Here is an 18,101-nt window from a genome sequence, read left to right on the forward strand (position 1 = left end):
GGATAATAAAAATATGTAAAGAAAGGCTTAGTTTCTTACAACATTTATAGTTTTTAATGAGTAATGTCTTTAAATTCCTGGAAGCAACAATTAAAAAAAAATGCTGCCGGTGCGTCCACCATTTTTATCCTGAAAATGTAAGAGTCTCAAATTCATCTAAAAGTGATTATTTTAGTTCTTCATTTTTTTTATAGCCTTTTAGCTTCCTGTCTTCTTAAATATTCAAACTTCAATGACCAAAATCACAGAACGTTTATTCTCCAGAACACAAACACAAAACAAGATAAACAATCAATCCCAAAGCCCCCATCAGTTGACACTCAACGTGAAATTCTCCCCCAGCAGGTTCTGCGCCACCGGCTGGGTGAAGTAGGACTTGAACGCCCCGTCCTCGGACCGCAGCCCCACCATGAAAGTGTACTCGCTCTGGTTTCCCTGCATCTGAAAAATCGGCCTGTCCGTTTCATAGATCTGCGGCTTGGCCCCCAGCTCCCTCCCCGGGTAGACATAGACCTCGTAGTAGTAGGGCCCCACGTAGTAGGGGACGTGGGGCTCGCGCCAATACATCATGAAAGCCCCATCTGTTCGTGACGTCAATCGCACTTTGTACGGTTGCAAGAAATGGGGAACTTTGTATGAGACAATCGCGGTCGGTTGCGAGCCGACGACGTCTGTGGCAACTTTAATATCGTACGATTTGCCGTAAATTACGCGCAAAGTTTGCGCCAAGTCGGCGCTGGTAGTGCGGGGGTGGGTTATGAGCATCAGGCGGGGCGAGTCGGGCTCGTGGACGGTCACCTGGAAATAACCAAGGTTTTTAAAAATAATTTTGTTAAAAATTCGGTGTCCAGTGGTGCTGGGTCTGAAAATAGGTCAAAAGCAAATTTCAGCTGCAAACCTTACCAAATATCCGAGGGGCACGGCAATATTTGGACAGGAAGCCGACCACTTGATTAGTAAACAGGGTTGTTCATCGGGGATGAATTCGACTTGGAGGTTTTCGGGGGGCGATTGCTCGTCGATAAGGGTACCAATCGTGCGTATGTTTCGGGCCGGATGAGCGATTTTCTTGTTTGGATTTACGACCCCGACGGCAAAGATATATTGCGTACAGAAAGTCAAATTAGTGACCTCTGCATACAAATCCTTGGTTGTCAGTCGTGGTTCTAATAACGGAAAGAGGGAGTGTAGTGAAGAGAAGGTAGTTTTGATAAAAATGAGAGAAAATGTTGGTTTTAAAAAAGAGTGACTAAAAAATTGTTAAGAAATCTGAAATTAGAAAGCAAGATATCGCGTTATTTGTTCGTATATTACAAATTTAGCAAAAATCGGTTTGGAATCGAAGAGTTTATTAATAGTGAAGACAATTAAATAAGAATAAATAAATAATAATTCATTCTAAAAAAAAAAGAGTGAGACATTTAAGAAAGAAAGCGAAAAGAAATAGTTCCCAGTTAAAAAATGATTTAAAATGGAAACGAAATATTGTCGACGGCACCAGTTTGTTATCAATTATAACCAAAATTAAAAAATGAATAAGTCATATTAATTTTTTAATTACCTTTAGGTCTTTATTATTACAGCATAGTAGTAACTAGAATGATAGATTCTAAAATAAATAATCGAATAATAATAGTATAAATAAACAACTTAGAAGACTATAAATCATATCTTACTAAAAAAAAATATTCTAACACCAAAATAATTTACAAATGGACAGAAAAAAATTGAAAAAACAAGGCTAAAGGAAAATTAGACCTGCAAAAAGCTTTTCTTTGTTCTAGCTTTACTGTATTCTCGACGAAAAATACCACCTAAACGTTTTATTAATTTAGTGAAACATGTTCCTTTAGTATGCTTGATTGCATGTTGGTACTTTCAGGTCCACGATTGAAAATTCTAAATAATCTTAAGGGTTTTAGATTCAGCGAAGCATATTGATGGAAATACACACTTTTGAAAACCGGAATCTTCACTATTTTTACCAAAAATTATGGTAATAAATTTCATATGATTTCGATTTTTTTTTTAGAAGAGACATTTTAAGACAAGGAGCTTTTTGCGATTTATTTGATATGAAATGAACACCTGACTTGACCTAACCTGACCTGACCTGACCTGACCTGACTTGACCTGACAAGATCTGACATGACTTGACTTGACCTGCCGTAACCTGAGCTGACTTGTCTCAGTCAAAAGTACTATTAAACGTGACTAAATAACTGTGGCAAAAGCACGAATAACAAAAGTAATATTTAAAAAATACCTGTTTGATGAATAGTAATTTTATCTCAAATGTACGCCCTCGGTTGAGAACAAAATTGAACAATCTTCGCGATAAGTCTGCATATAAAAATTAAATTTTCAGTGCTGCAAAAATGGTCGAAGTTATTGAAGAAATGAGAACAAAACTATAAGTTCTGCTTCTCGAAATCCATAAGAAAAAGGCTTCCGTTAAGCTTCGAAAATGGTTGAAAATTGGCCGAAATTTACGTAAAATTGAAAATTTGGCTTTTGAAAAGGTTCCCAAAATAAAACCCAAAAAAATCTATGTTATAGATTTCCAGGTTACAAAAAATATAATCATTTGGGGTCCCGGATCAAGACTAGAAAATCCAAAAAATTTCAAGCAAATTGGTAGCAGTTTTTTCGTAGAAACTAGGCCGAAACTATCTATAGGCAAAAATTTACGAGAAAATATCTTTCGTTAAATATCGAAAATGGTTGAAAACTTGACAACAGTTTTATGAGGGGTTCCAAAAAATTTTGCTTTTGACAAATTTTACAAAAAAAAAAATTCCAACAAAATCTGGGATATAGATTTGATGTGATGGTTACAAAAACACAACCATTTAGAGTCCCGGATCACGACTTTAGAAATATTCAATTTGAAATTCGAATTGTTAAAATCCAAAAAATTGCAAGCAAAATGTTAGAAGTTATCTTAGAAGCCGAAACTAACTTCTGTAGGTCGAAATTTGTGAAAAAATATCTTTAGTTAAATACCGAAAATCGTTGAAAAATTTTGCAAAATATTCATGGGGGGTTTCGAAAAATTTTGCTTGTGAAAAAGTTCTCAAAAAATAAATCCTAAAAAAATCTGGAATATAGATTTCTATCTGATGGTTACAATAATTTAACCATTTAGAGTCCTGGATTAAGATTTTAGAAATATTCAATTCGGAAATCTATTTTTTTTAAATCCAAAAATTTGCAAACAAAATGTTAGAAGTTATCTTAGAAGCCGAAAATAACTTCTGTAGGTCGAAATTTGTGAAAAAATATCTTTAGTTAAATACCGAAAATCATTGAAAAAATTTGCAAAATATTCATGGGGGGTTTCGAAAAATTTTGCTTTTGAAAAAGTTCTCAAAAAATAAATCCTAAAAAAATCTGGAATATAGATTTCTATGCGATGGTTACAATAATTTAACCATTTAGAGTCCTGGATTAAGATTTTAGAAATATTCAATTCGGAAATCAATTTTTTTTTAATCCAAAAAATTGCAAACAAAATGGTAGCAGTTATCTTAGAAACGAGACCGAAATTAACTTCTAAAGGTTGAAATTTATGAGAAAATATCTTTTGTTAATTATGTCGAAAATGGTTAAAAATTAACAAAATTTTCATCGCGGGTTTAGAAAAATTTTGAATTTTGAAAAAGTTCCAAAAAAAACACCCAAAAATATCTGAGATCTAGATTTTTGTGTGATGTCTGGTTAAACTTTAAAAATGGTCAAAAATTGGTCAAACATTTCAAAGAACTGAAAAATTTGATTTTTGAAAAGTTGTCAAAAACTTCCAAAAAATTCTGAGATACATATATTTCTACTGAAAAATATATAACGTTTTATGATCCCGAAACAAAATTTTATAAATATTCGGCTTGAAAATCAAATTTTTTAAATTCAAAAATTTCAATATACTTCAATGATGGATACTGGATAAACGGTAAAAATTATCGCAGAAAATTTAAAAAATTTTTATGGGGCGTTTTGAAAAATTTTGCTTTTGAAAAGCCGCCAAAGGATTTTGGGACATAGATTTCGACATATTGATTCCAAAAATTTTTTTTGATTTTTTTTTCAAAAAATTCCAAATTTTCAACTGGGGATACTAAAAAATGATAGAAGTTTTGGAGATTGAAGAAATGAAGCCGAAACTAACTTCTGTATGTCAAAATGTATAAGAAACACATTTCGAATAGATTTAGAAATTTAACCCGTTTCTATGGAAATTTTCTTATCGTGCTATCCCCGCCCACCCGCCCAATATTTTCTCAGAGGATATGTCATTTGCCAAATTCAGTTTTATCTTAACAAATACTAGGGCCGCCCACCCGCCCCCTATTTTCTCAGATGATGACATTGGCCAAAATCAGTCTTATCTTAATAAAGTGCTATCCCCGCCCACCCGCCCCCTATTGTCCCATAGGGTATCATTTGCCAAAATAAGAGTTGTGTTAGCAAGTACTAGCACCGCCCACCCGACCTTCATTTTCTCAGATGGTAACACTTGCTAGAACTATCCTAGATAGCCATCCTGTGAGAAAATAGGGGTGGGTGGGCGGGGCTAGTACTTGTTCAGATAAAACTGATTTTGGCAAACGCCATACCCTCTGAGAAAATAGAGGGCGGGTGGGCGGGGCTAGTACTTGCTAAGATAAGACAGATTTTGGCAAATGACATATCCTCTGAGAAAATAGGGGGTGGGTGGGCGGGCCTAGTATTTGTTAAGATAAGTCTGATTTTGCCCTGATTAATCTTGTAAAAACTTATACTTTTACTTTTTGAAAAGTTCCTAAAAAAATCCCCAATCAAGATTTTCGAAATATTTGTTCAAAAATCATTTTTTTAACAAAAAATTGCAATATTTCAACAGACAATGCTGAAAACTGGTAGGAGAAATCTATAAGGAAATATGTTTAGTTAAATATAAAAAATGGTTGAAAATTTTACGAAACCTGACCTGACCTGATCTGATCTGATCTGACTTGAGCTGAGCTGACCTGTTTCAGTCAAAATAAATAATAAACAGAACTAAATAGCCGTGGTACAGGCATGAAATTTGCACAAATTTGTCATTTCTTCCAAAATAACGAAAATATTATCAAGACCATCTTTTATAATAAAATTTCTGTATTTTTTAAAGAAAATAAAAACCATATACGCAAATAAATTTTACTCTGCTTTCAAATAGTAAAACAAAATCACAGAATCTTTCCCAGCATTCGTTAGCGTATTCCCTATTCATTCAAAGCCAGGAAAAAGCTAAAAATCACAGAAAAAGTTAAACCCGTCTTCGAAAATGCCGTAAATATCAGGAAACCTATTTACATGCGGCCTCAACAAAGTTAGAAAGCCGATTATACAGCTCGTTTATTTCCATAAGCTGAGGTTTCATTAGCCCAAAGCTTAATAATTAATTGTACACTAAATTCACATTTTGATCAACTGGATTATTTTAAGTCTGCGGCAGAAATTTAGTAAAATTCTTACGCAGCCATTTAAAATTTACCAGGCTGTAATCCAAATAGACAAAGCGCTGAAACTGCCTTCAAACGAAAGATCTGGGCAAAAGTGCGTCCCTGGAGGGTAATAAGTGCGACGAAGTAACAAGGAAATAAGGACTGAGACTGTGTGTATTTACAATTATCGGCAAACATGTAGACGATTAAATATCTGCAACCAAGTCAGTCGTAAACGTAATGAAAAGTAAAAGACCTAAGACGGGTCTTCGGATAATACGCCTCGAGCGGCGTCTGCCGCTAAATACGCTCTCGGCTTTAATAGAAAACAATCTTGCTCTAGTAGAAAATTTTGAACTATCTACCTTTCAACGCGTCTTCCATATTCAATCCATAGTACACTCCATACGTCCAATCCAGATCATACTCTCTCAGGGATTTCCCCCACGATAAACGCACCGCGTTGCCAACCCTTGGCACCACTTCGATGCTGATAATCTCCATGTCGATGTAGTGGCTGTTGTCCTCCTCCCTCGAACTCTCCGTCGTCGTCTCGCCTATCAAGGACTCAGCTAGAGGTGTCGTGGACGATTCGGTCGAAGTTTCGTTCTGGCCCTGGCAACACTTTCAACGAAACAGTAGCCAAAGCAAATACAGGCCAACTTACGCGAATGAAAAGCGCAAACGAAATTAGGGAAGTCACTAAACCAGAACGGTGCATGCTGGTAAAACTGCGAATAAACTGTTAGAACTGAAGCCCACATAACGGACGTGCAGCAGTCCCAATGTCAAACAAAAAATATGTAACACCGATTGTGTCGCCGGAGAAATGGGGGGGTTCAGACGCAATTAAGGTGGTGGTGTTCGAAGGTTGTGCGCTGTTTTTAAAATGAAAAATCACAAATTGTGGCAACTTGAAGCGAGAAGTTTAATAATAAACCTCTTTAATATCTTACCTCTAGGCTTTGTTCGAAGTTTCTGCAACGCTTTTATCAAAAACATTCTTTTGGATATTACAAAGAAGTGGATATATCAAGTTTTCTTATTATACGATAAAGTTTGTTGTTTTTGTGGGTAGTTATTTTGGTGATTCAAAGCGAACCTTGAGGTTATCTGAGAGGATTTTCATTTTATTACTGTGAGCATTGTTAGATTTAATGTGGACAAAGAGAGGCGTATTTGCTTTATTAATTTTATTGCATCACAGAACTATAGATTTACAGACTGCGATACTGATGTGCGGAAGCAGTACACCAGTGCAAACACATTATTTATGACCGGATTTATGAGTCCTCGTCACCAATACTAACCGAATAACGCTGTCTTAAACTATTTGCCCAGAATCAACAGTTTTGTGCTGTTTATACTTGCTGATAAAGCAGCAGAATCACTTAGTTCTAACAAACCCAAGTAGGCCAATATTGATTTACTGTCTGGAGAAATCGGAGAAATAACTACTTGCTATAGTTGATTTTCTGCAGATTTTTTTTATTTTGTTATGGACTCTTTAAAACTTACAAGTGTCCCATTATATTCAAACACATTCAATAAACTTCGTGTTATTGCAAGTTCCCGATAAGTAAGTATGTCTGGAATGGAAACTTCGGAGTTTTCGTCTTTAAACTCCGCTGTGATAAATCGAAGCAGACTCGCTAATCTGGCGGATTATGTTGCTGTTAATTCTTGAAAGGGGGCTGTAATATTATGGCAAAAAAACTATGGGAGCATCAAGTCTAAAAGGAGCTTTTAACCTTTTCTTTTGATAGAGAAAGTTCTGGAAAGTTCATTTGGTTCGAAGTTATTTTCATAAAAAATGTATATTTGCCTTCTACTTGAAAACTTCTGACGGGGAATCATGGCCACGTTTCATTTAGTTCAAAGCAGGCATTGGTTTTTTATTATCTGATTTGTTTGAATTGTTTGGTTAATTAAACGAACGACGGTCGCAAAAATGGCGCAGTCGCAAGCAGTGTCCCGATTTTTGGCATCAGATCTGCCTTTCGTCAATAATTTGTTGACGTCACCTAAAAATTTTGCATGGTAAATACTATATAAATTTTGTAAAATGACATACTGCTCTATTTATGGTTTATGAATCCGTCTTGATTTTTACCCTAGCCATCCACGCTATCCGAAGAAACTTAAAATCATATTAAATTGCAACGCAAAATTTTTATTAATATAGTAATCCAGTATTTTCTAATAGGTAACAATTAATAGCGAAATATATAGGATATATGGAAGCCGTAGAAACAATATTAGGCAAGTACAAGTCATAGAAATAGTGAATGCAAAGAAAATTCACTAAACTTTCCTTTTTAGTTACCAGAAAATTACTCCAAAACACCTTCAATCATCACATTTGGCCAGAAAAAAAGTTTTTGTGATAACCTGTATAAGTAGTTTTAACAAATAAAAATACATTACCAAACTGCAAATATTTGAGAAGATTGGTTTAATAAACATGTGCCTACTTACTTAATTAGTCTATATGACATCATAAATTTTAATCCTTCTGAGTTCTGTGTTTAACTAATATTTTCGGGAAGTTACTTTTGGCCTAATTTATTTGATAACGCTACCATTTTTCCAGAATCCAGAATTTGAAACAGTTTTTTGGATTGTTATAATTGCTATAACCTATAACGCTATATTTTTGGAATCAACACGTCGAATTCTATGTCCCAGAATTGTTTGCGAATGTTTAGACAACTTTTTCGAAACCAAAGTTTTCTAATATTTGTGAAAATTTCGCACTTTTTCGACCACCTTCAAAAACATAACGAGAGATATACATATTTTATAATTTTTTGTTTTTTCGACTTAAATTTTTTCAATATTTCGATTTGCAACTTTTCAATTTTTACTTTTTGTTTGTCCCTTCGGTTTTACGACTTCCGGTCTACATTTTCAAATTTTTCAGTTTTTCGATTTTCTAAATTTTGGCTGTTTCAATTTTTTCATTTGGATTTTTTCTTTCTATGTTTTCAATTTTTCGCTTTTCCCCTGTGTTTTATAATTTTTCTTTTTTTTTCAATGTGAAATTATTCAGTTTGCAATTTTTCGAATTTTCAATTTTTATTTTCTTCAGTTTTTCAATTATTCGCTTTTTCAGGGTTTAGATTTTATAAATTTTTGAATTATAAAATTTGAATTTGAATTTTTTCAATTTTGCGTTTCTTCAATTATTGCAATTGGATTTTTCAATTTTTCATTATTTTGTTTCCCCAATTTTTAAATATTGCCATTTTTCAATTTAAAATTTCTCGTGTTTTCAATTTTGAATTTTTCAGTTTTTCGGTTCTTTAATTTCACACTTTTCCTAATTTTTTATTTGCAATGCTTCTTTTTGGTTTTTTATTTTATTTATTTTTCCAGTTTATTAGTTTTCGGTCTTCCGATTGTATAATTTGTTGTTTTCAATTTCAATTTTTCTTTTTTTTTTCTTCAATTTTTAAATTTTGTAGTTTTTTGATTTAAAATTTCTGGAGTTCTCAATTTTGAATTTTTCAATTTTTCGATTCTTTAATTTCCCATTTCTTCAAATTTTCGATTTGCAATTTTTCTTTCGATTTTTTGAGTTCCTTTCCTTTCACGATTTTTCAAGTTCCGCTTTTATAATTTTTTGTTCTTTCGAGTTCAATTTTTTCAATTCTCCTATTTTTAAATTTTTTTGTTCCTTCAATCTTACCACTTCATTTTAAAATTTCTCAGTATTTCGATTTTCTAACTTTTGACTGTTTCAATTTTTTGATTCGCAATTTGACGAGTTTTCAATTTTTAATTATTCAAATTTTCAATTCTTCAATTTTTTGAATTGCAGTTTTTCGTTTATATTTTCAAATTTTCGGTTTCCCGATTCTGATTTTCTGATTTTATCATTTTTCTTTTTTTCAATGTGAAATTATTCAATTTTTCGATTTGCAATTTTTCAGCTTTAAATTTTTCGATTTTTCAATTTTTAGATTTTTTTATTTTTTATTTCTTCGATTTGCAATTTTTCTTATTTTATATTTTTTATTTTATATTCTATTCGATATTTTAGGGTTTAGATTTTATAATTCCTTGATTTTTCAATTTTTTTTTTCAATTTTGCGTTTCTCCAATTATTGAAATTGAATTTTTTAATTTTTCATTTTTTTGATTCTTCAATTTTTTAATTTAAAATCTCTCATATTTGAAGTTTTTCAGTTTTTCGGTTCGGTGATTTCACATTTCTTCTAATTTAATAATTTTTGTGTTTTCAGTTTCATTTATTTAGTTTTTCATTTTTTTGTTCCTTTTATTTTACAACTTCAAGTTTCCGTCCTAAAATTTTTCAGTTTTTTGGTTTGCAATTTTTCAATTTTTCTTTCTTTTACTTCCTCAATTTTAAAATTTTGCATATTTTTGATTTAAAATATGTCGAGTTTTCAATTTTGAGTTTTTCTTTGTTTTCGATTCTATAGTTTCTTCAGATTTTCGATTTGTAATTTTTGGTTTCGGTTTTTTATTTCCTTTATTTTCACAATTTTTCGAATTCCAATTTTATAATTTTTGGTTTTTTCGTCTTCAATTTTTTTCCATTTTTCGTTCCTTAAATTTTTCAACTTGGAATTTTTCAATTTTTCATTTTTTTTTGTTCCTTCGATTTTCTAAATTTTATTTGCTTCAATTTTTTAATTTGTAATTTGAGGAGTTTTCAGTTTTTAATTTTTCAATTTTTCATTTCTTCAATTTTTCGATTTGCAATTTTTCGTTTCGGTTTTGATTATCTATATGTTTTCAATTTTTCGGTTTTCCAGTGTTCTGATTTTATAATTTCTTTTGTAATGTGAAATAATTTAATTTTTCGGTTTTCAATTTTTCGATTTTTCAAAGTTTAGATTTTTAATTTTTTGATTTTTTCAATTTTGCGTTTCTCCAATTATTGGAATTGAATTTTTCAATTTTTCATTTTTTGTTTCTTCGATTTTTCAATATTGCAATTTTTCAATTTAAAAGTTCTCGTGTTTGAATTTTTTCAGTTTTCCGATTTTTCAATTTCACATTTCTTCTAATTTTTGATTTGCAGTTTTTCGTTTCGTGTTTTTATTTACTTTATTTTTGCAGTTTTTCAGATTTTGGTATTCCGATTGCAAAATTTTTTATGTTTTCTATTGCAATTATTAAATTTTTCATTTTTTTCCTTCTATTTTACGACCGCTAATTTTCATCTTAAAATTTTCCAGTTTTTCGATTTTCTAACTCTTGGAAGTGTCAATTTTTGGATTTTGCAAATTTTTGATTTACAGTTTCACGAGTTTTCAATTCTTAATTATTCAATATTTCGATTTTTCAATTTTTCATTTCCTTAGTTTTTGGCTTTGCAATTTGCATTTTTATTATTTTTTCTATTTTTTTGGTTTTCCAATATTTTGATTTTACAATTTTTCTTTTATCATCGTGAAAATTTTCAATTTATCGATTCACAATTTTTCGTTCTTCCAAATTTTCGTTTTTCCGATTTTAGATTCTTCAGTTACTCGATTTTTCAATTTTTCATTTTTTGTTTCTTCAGTTTTTAAATTTTGCAATTTTTTTATTCAAAATTTCTCGAATTTCCAATTTCGGATTTTTCAATCTTCCCAAACTTTAATTTGTGCTTTCTTCAAATTTTCGATTTGCAATCTTTCGTTTCCATTTTTTGATATCCTTTATTTTCACAAATCTTCGAGTTCCAATTTTATAATTTTTATTTTTTCCGTCGTCAATTTTTTCAGTTTTTCGTTTCTAAAATATTTTGAATTGCAATTTTCCGATTTTTTCTTTTTTTTCCTGCAACAGTTTTTCATTTCGATTTTTTATTATCTATATGTTTTCAATTTGTTGATTTTTTTATTTTTCGTTCCTTCGATTTGCGATTTATCATTTCGACTTTTCAATTTCTTAAGTTTTTCAATTATTCAATTTTACAGGGTTTAGATTTTTAATTCTTTGCTCTTCAATTTTCATTTTATTGTTTCTTCAATTTTGAAATATTGCAATTTTTAATTTTTGTGTTTTCAATTACGATTATTCAATTTTTCATTTTTTTGTCGCTTCTATTATACAACTTCGTATTTTCATCTTAAAATGTTTCAGTTTTTCGATTTTCTAACTCTCAGAAGTTTCAGTTTATAGATTTTGCAAATTTTTGATTTGCAGTTTTACAAGATTTCAACTGTTAATTTTTCAGCTTTTCATTTCTTCTCTTTTTAGATTTGCAATTTGTATTTTCATTACTTTTTTTTAATTCTCAGATCTTTTAATTTTTCGTTTTTTTTATTATAAATTTTTCAGTTACTCGATTTTTCAATTTTCCAATTTTTTTTTGTTTCTTCAAATTTTAAATTTTGTAATAATTTAATTTAAGATTTCTCGAATTTTCAATTTTCAATTTGTCGATTTTTCAATTCTTTAATTTCTGGTTTTTTCAAATTTTCGATTTGCAATTTTTTTATAATTTTTTTGTTTTCTTTCCGACTTCGATTTGCAATTTTTCAATTTTTCACTTTTTTGTTCCTTAAATTTTTCATCTTAAAATTTTTTAGTTTTTCGATTTTCTAAGTCTTAGACATTTTTAAATTTTGCAATTTTTTTTATTTGCAATTTAACGAGTTTTCATTCTTCATTATTCAATATTTTAATCTTTCAATTTTTTTGTGAAAATTTTCATTTTATCAATTTACAGTTTTTCAGTTTTCAATTTTTAGACTTTTTAATTTCTCGTTTTTTCAACTATAAATTCTTCATTTACTCGATTTTTCTTGAATATTTAAATTTTGCAATTTTTGGAACCATCAAAGCACTATATTTTTAGAATCAGCACGTCGAAATCTATGTCCCAGAATTTTTAGCGGATTTTAAGACAACTTTTTCAAAACCAAAATTTTTAATTTTTTATGAAAACTTCGCAATTTTTCGACCACTTTTGAAACTTAACTAGAGACATTTCCTTGTACATTTCGATCTCCAGTAGTTTCTTTCGGACTCATTTCTTCGATAACTTGTACCATTTTTTCAGAATCGCCCATTGAAATATGACAGATTTTTGGGTATTTTTAAAAAGTTGCATTTCAAACCCAATATTTCTCAAATCTCGCCCTGAATCCATAAAAATGCTAGGTTTATATTTATAGAATCAGCACATGTAAGTCTATATCTTAGAAATTTTTAAGAATATTTTTTGACAAATTTTTCAAAACATAAAAATTTCGAAATTTTTTGACCACCCTCGAAACTTTCTTAAAGATATTTCTTGTACATTTCGACCTCCAGAAGTTAATTTTGGCCTCATTTCTTCGATTCCTCCTACCATACTTGTATTTTTTTTTTTACAATTTACAAAATATATTGATGCAATAATTTATAAAGTTATAAAAAAAATGTTATAAAAATTAAATATGTACACTTGCGACGAATCTGGGCGACAAGTGATCTCCACCCACGCCTCTCCCACCCTCGCAACATTTCCTAGAAAATGGTTTGCATAAATTGTAAATCCGCCCTCTTTCCAAACAAACACCGGCTCGTCCTATTTTTAGAGCCCATTTTGCAGCAGCTGTTGTAGCTTCCGTCTTTTAAAAACTACCATTAGACGAACATCCCCACTTTTATTACCAGCACATCAAAATTTACACCGATTTAACGACCCTAATGAAAATATGCTCCATCGGTACTTCCTGCATTTGATAATCACCATTTACATTTTCTAATTAACCTCTCTGACTTCAAAGAAAAATTCGCCCCTCGCCATGCATAAATTAAGGCCTGAAAAAGTAATTAATTCGCCGTTCCGATACACGGTCACCTCGACGGCACTCATCCATTCGATGTCAATGCAATTATATTTAATCACACAGGAAATAAAAATGTGTATTTGCAAGGATGAGTTAACCAAGCAGATCAGAGCTAACGGATTCAGAGATGATGTAATTGGCGCTTTCGCGCGATTTTTTTGTGTTTCTGCGAGTATTTGCATTTCGAGTGTACAAACAAACAAGTTCATTGTTACAATTTGACCGTGGCCGTTTAAATAATTAATGAACATCCCTTTACGCGCTCACTCCAAGATTAATTTATGGGGCCCGCGAGTGCACAATAGGCCAACAAACAAGCGTCGATTAAATAAATAATTTTAACGTTTTGTTTTTGGGGGGCGGCGGCGGAAGGGAGATGGAAAACGACGCGAAATTATTATTTATTGAATTATATTTTCGTGTCAAAACGGACGGCTGGTAATTATTACTTTTTATTATATATCAGTATTTGTTAAATCGGGATATTTGTTGGTGAAATAATTCAAAAAATTGTATTTAATGTGACGTCAATGTGAAATCAATTTTGTAAAATTTAGTAAATATTCTAAATTTTTACTTACCTTACTTTTTTTATTTTATCTGATATTGCTCTATTTGTCCCAAGAACCTGTAAGAATTCTCATGTTCAGTGGGTACTAGCGACTTATTTTACGAACACTTTGGTTTTAAACATTCTAAAGTTTAAGTCAGGTCAGGTTAGAAACTTTGTCTTGTTTAATAAATTTGACTTTGTTTTAAATAATAGATTCTATCACTTCTCAAAACAGAATTCAATTCCTGTTTTAGTCTTACGAACAAGCAATACCCCGCCCACCCACCCCTCTCTTAATTCTAGTCACCACTCTTGATATTGTTAATTAATGACAACATTATTATCTTATTAGTATTTACTCAAATCTGTTAAACCGTTGCTGAAAAAATAGATAAACTGTAAACGAAACATCTTTAAAGTAATGAGCTGGTGTTAATTAAACTTACCAGATGTGGAAATTATATTTAAAACGCAATATTACTGATGCTCCTCCCACTTGCACAAGCTCCACCTTAATAAATCGTTTCATTGGCTCGGAAAAGAAAGGCGGCGTTTACAGTTGTACCTGACTGTGTCTACTTTACATGATTTTCTCATATTTATATATAAACGCTGACTGCAAAGTCGTTTTTGGAATGAAAATAAAAATTTTATAAAAAAATATTCAGTTCTAGATTATATTATTTGTCAATATGAAATCGAATTTCCATCTCAGAGCCAATGAAATGAGATATCAAAAGGGAATAGGGGTGGGGCCAGACTTGACTTTGCTTTAAAACTTAGATTCTGTCGCTTTTTAAATCAGAATTTAATTCCTATTTTACAGTAAATAAAATAAGTCAGTGAAATGGAGAAAACTTGTGGGCGGAGCCAAGTTCAACTTTTGGTCACAGAGTCCGAGGAATAAGCAATAGCCCCACCCACCCACCCCCTTTTGATTCTGGTCACCTCTCTTGATATTGTTATTTAATCACAACATTATTATCTTCTTAGAATCTACCCAAATCTGTTAAACCGTTGGTGAGAAAATAAATAAACTGTAAACAAAGCATCCCCAAAGTATTAAGCTGGTGTTAATTAAGCATACCAGACGTGGAAATTATATTTAAAACGCAATATCGCTGATGCTCCTCCCACTTGCACAAGCTCCACCTTAATAAATCGTTTCATTGGCTCGGAACAGAAAGGCGGCGTTTGAAGTTGTACCTGACTGTGTCTACTTTATATATGATTTTTTAATATGCATATATAAACGCTAACTGCAAAGTCGTTTTTCGTTTAAAAGTCAAAATTTTATTAAAAAATATCCCGTCCTAGATTCTATTGTTTGTCAATATTAAATCCAACTTTCCTTTCAGAGCCAATAAAATGTGTTATTATTATTATTATTATTATTATTATTATTGAACAAGTGGTCAACAGGTCAAAACCCACTTACAGACCAACAGTACAATAAGAATCAGCGATCCGCAGCTGAAAATCACTACGTCTCCAATTTGGAGACGGCATGATCCTTATCGAATAAAATAAGGTAAAAAAAGATGTAGATTTAACAAAATGGACAAGTTTGGGAATAATCAAATTCTTTAACAGCACGTAAAGGGGCGGAGAAAAGGTCAATTTTATTGTGAATACAATTACCAATACGACACATTGTAAGCAATGGAGAAAATTTGGCAACATCTGTCCTTGAAGCCGTTAAATGAAATATTGCAGGGTGACGAGATATTATACTCCTAGGGCCCACATTAAAATGTAGTTGCTCTAAAATTAGGGAGCAATCAATGCAATTGTGTAAAAGTTTAAATAGAAAGACAGCATAGAATTTTTTACAAGTGTCCATAAAACTAGAAATATTGAAACGGTTCAAAAGACTAGACTGTGAAAAACCAATAGGGGGATAAACACCATCCTTGCGATAAGTCAGATATTTCAGAAATTTCCTTATAATACCTTCGAGTTGAGCTCCATGGATATTGTAGTGGGGACACCAAATTATGCATGCATAATATAACTTGCTTTCAAGAAGGGCATTATAAATCCGAATAATTGTATTACAATCCTTAAAATCTCTAGAATTTCTAATAATAAAGCCTAAAGTTTTAGTGCAATCAGTAACCACTTTACGTATATGGTCAACAAATGAGAGCTTGCAATCAAACACAACTCCAAGATCTGTAACCGTCTGGGGTCTTGCTAATACGACCGCATTGAGTTTGTAATCAAAACTGATCATTTCTCGTTTCAAGCCAAATGACATGACAAAACATTTGTTTTTATTTAATAAAAGTCTGTTTACAGAAGACCATATTAAAATCTTGTTTAAATTTTGCTGTAACACAATGCAGTCTTTAGTTGTACTGATTCTACTATATATTTTGATGTCATCTGCATAAAGAGCGTATTCAATATCCAATTCATCAGTTATGTCATTAATGAAGAGTAAAAAAAGAAGGGGGCCCAGGACAGAACCTTGGGGTACTCCCGATGAAACATTAATATAACGAGAGTTATACCCAAAACAATGAACATACTGTTGCCTGTTATACAGGTATGACATGAAGAAGCGAATGAGCTGGGGGCCAAATCCTAAAACGTCCAATTTATTTATCAAAAGGGAATAGGGGTGGGGCCAGTTCGACTTTGTTTTAAAACTTAGATTCTGTCGCTTTTTAAATCACAATTTAATTCCCATTTTACAGTAAATAAAATAAGTCAGTGAAATGGAGAAAAGTTGTGGGCGGAGCTAAGTTCAACTTTTTGTCACAGAGTCCGATGAATAAGCAATAGCCCCGTCCACCCACCCCCTCTTGATTCTGGTCACCACTTTCGATATTGTTGTTTAATGACAACATTATTATCTTCTTAGAATCTACTCAAATCTGTTAAACCGTTGGTGAAAAAATAGGTAAACTGTAAACAAAGTATTTTCAAAGTATTAAGCTGCTGTCAATTAAGCATAGCAGCCGTGGAAATTATATTTATAACGCACACTTGATGCTCCTCCCACTTGCACAAGCTCCACCTTAATGAATTATTTGATTGGCTCGGAAAAAAGAGGCGGTGTTTACAGTTGTACCTGATTGTGTCTACTTTATATGATTTGTTTATATTTATATATAAACGCTGATGGCTAAGACGTTTTTGGAATAAAAATCTAAATTTTATTAACAAATATCCAGTTCTAGATTTTATATTATTTTTTAAATTTACATTTTTAACAAATAAGATAAAATTTCGGCAATTTTATTAAATTTCTTTAAATATTTAACAACATTTGAAGCTTCTATCTTAAGCCATTTTGACAAAATATAATCAAATAATTCTAGTCTATTTCAGAAATGAAATTTTGATTTTGAAAAATTCACCTAAAAATCCTCAAAAAATTCTGGAATCTAGATTTGGACCTGCTGATTCGTAAAATATGGCTTTTCTGTTGTCCTGATTCATAGTTTTAGGAATATTTCTTTTGGAATTCAAATTTTACGAAAAATCCAAAAATTTCCAAATTTCGACTGGCGATTCTGAAAATATGGTCACAGTTATCGCAGAAACGAGCTCAAAAATAATTTCTGGATGTCGAAAACCACAAGAAAATGCTTTTAGGTAAATTTCGAAAATTGTCAAAAAACGGTCGAAACTGTCACAAGACGGAGAAAAATTTTGATTTTAAAAAAGTCGCCTAAAAATCCGCAAAAAATTCTGGGATGTAGATTTCGATGTGACGATTCGTAAAATATCACTTGTTCGTTGTCTTGGGGCATGGTTCTAGAAATATTTCCTTTGGAATTCAATAATTTTTACGAAAAATCCAAAAATTTTCATATTTCCAGTGGCGATTCTGAAAAAATGGTCAGTTATCAAAGAAACGAGCTCAAAAATAATTTCTGGATGTCGAAAACCACAAGAAAATGTCTTTAGGTAAATTTCGAAAATTGCCAAAAAACGGTCGAAATTGTCACAAGGGGGAGAAAAATTTTGATTTTGAAAAAGTCGCGTAAAAATTCGCAAAAAATTTTGGGATGTAGATTTCGATGTGACGATTCGTAAAATATGACTTGTTTGTTGTCCTGGGGCATGGTCTTAGAAATATTTCCTTTGGAATTCAATTTTTAAGAAAAATCCAAAAATTTCCATATTTCCAGTGGCGATTCTGAAAAAATGGTCAAAGTTATCGCAGAAACGAGCTCAAAAATAATTTCTGGATGTCGAAAACCACAGGAAAATGCCTTTAGGTAAATTAAAAAAATTGACAAAAAATGGTCGAAATTGTCACAAGGG

The 18,101-nt window shown here is 31.5% G+C and overlaps 1 protein-coding gene across 1 annotated transcript; it reads right to left on the reverse strand.

The window, feature by feature from the left end:
- Nucleotides 1-236: 236 nt before the first annotated feature.
- Nucleotides 237-6,559, reverse strand: LOC135125971 (uncharacterized). The gene is made up of 5 exons (XM_064051757.1): nt 6,425-6,559; nt 6,136-6,346; nt 5,834-6,092; nt 904-1,166; nt 237-798 (listed from the first exon to the last, which is right to left on the reverse strand). Exons 2-5 carry the CDS (start codon nt 6,187-6,189, stop codon nt 310-312), a joined length of 1,065 nt encoding a protein of 354 aa, XP_063907827.1. The 5' UTR covers nt 6,190-6,346; nt 6,425-6,559; the 3' UTR covers nt 237-309.
- Nucleotides 6,560-18,101: the final 11,542 nt, after the last annotated feature.

This window comes from Zophobas morio, unplaced genomic scaffold, assembly GCF_036711695.1.
Source record: "Zophobas morio isolate AGI-343-1 ecotype UQ-CSIRO unplaced genomic scaffold, CSIRO_AGI_Zmor_V1 ptg000010l, whole genome shotgun sequence".
In the NCBI taxonomy this organism is placed as follows: Eukaryota; Metazoa; Arthropoda; class Insecta; order Coleoptera; family Tenebrionidae; genus Zophobas; species Zophobas morio.

Coding starts and splice junctions, on each gene's coding strand:
- LOC135125971 (XM_064051757.1), bottom strand. CDS start 6,189: ATGCACCGTTCTGGTTTAGTGACTTCCCTAATTTCGTTTGCGCTTTTC. Junction 6,093..6,135: donor CGTTTGCGCTTTTCATTCGC/GTAAGTTGGCCT, acceptor TTTCGTTGAAAG/TGTTGCCAGGGCCAGAACGA. Junction 1,167..5,833: donor TATGGAAGACGCGTTGAAAG/GTAGATAGTTCA, acceptor TTCCGTTATTAG/AACCACGACTGACAACCAAG.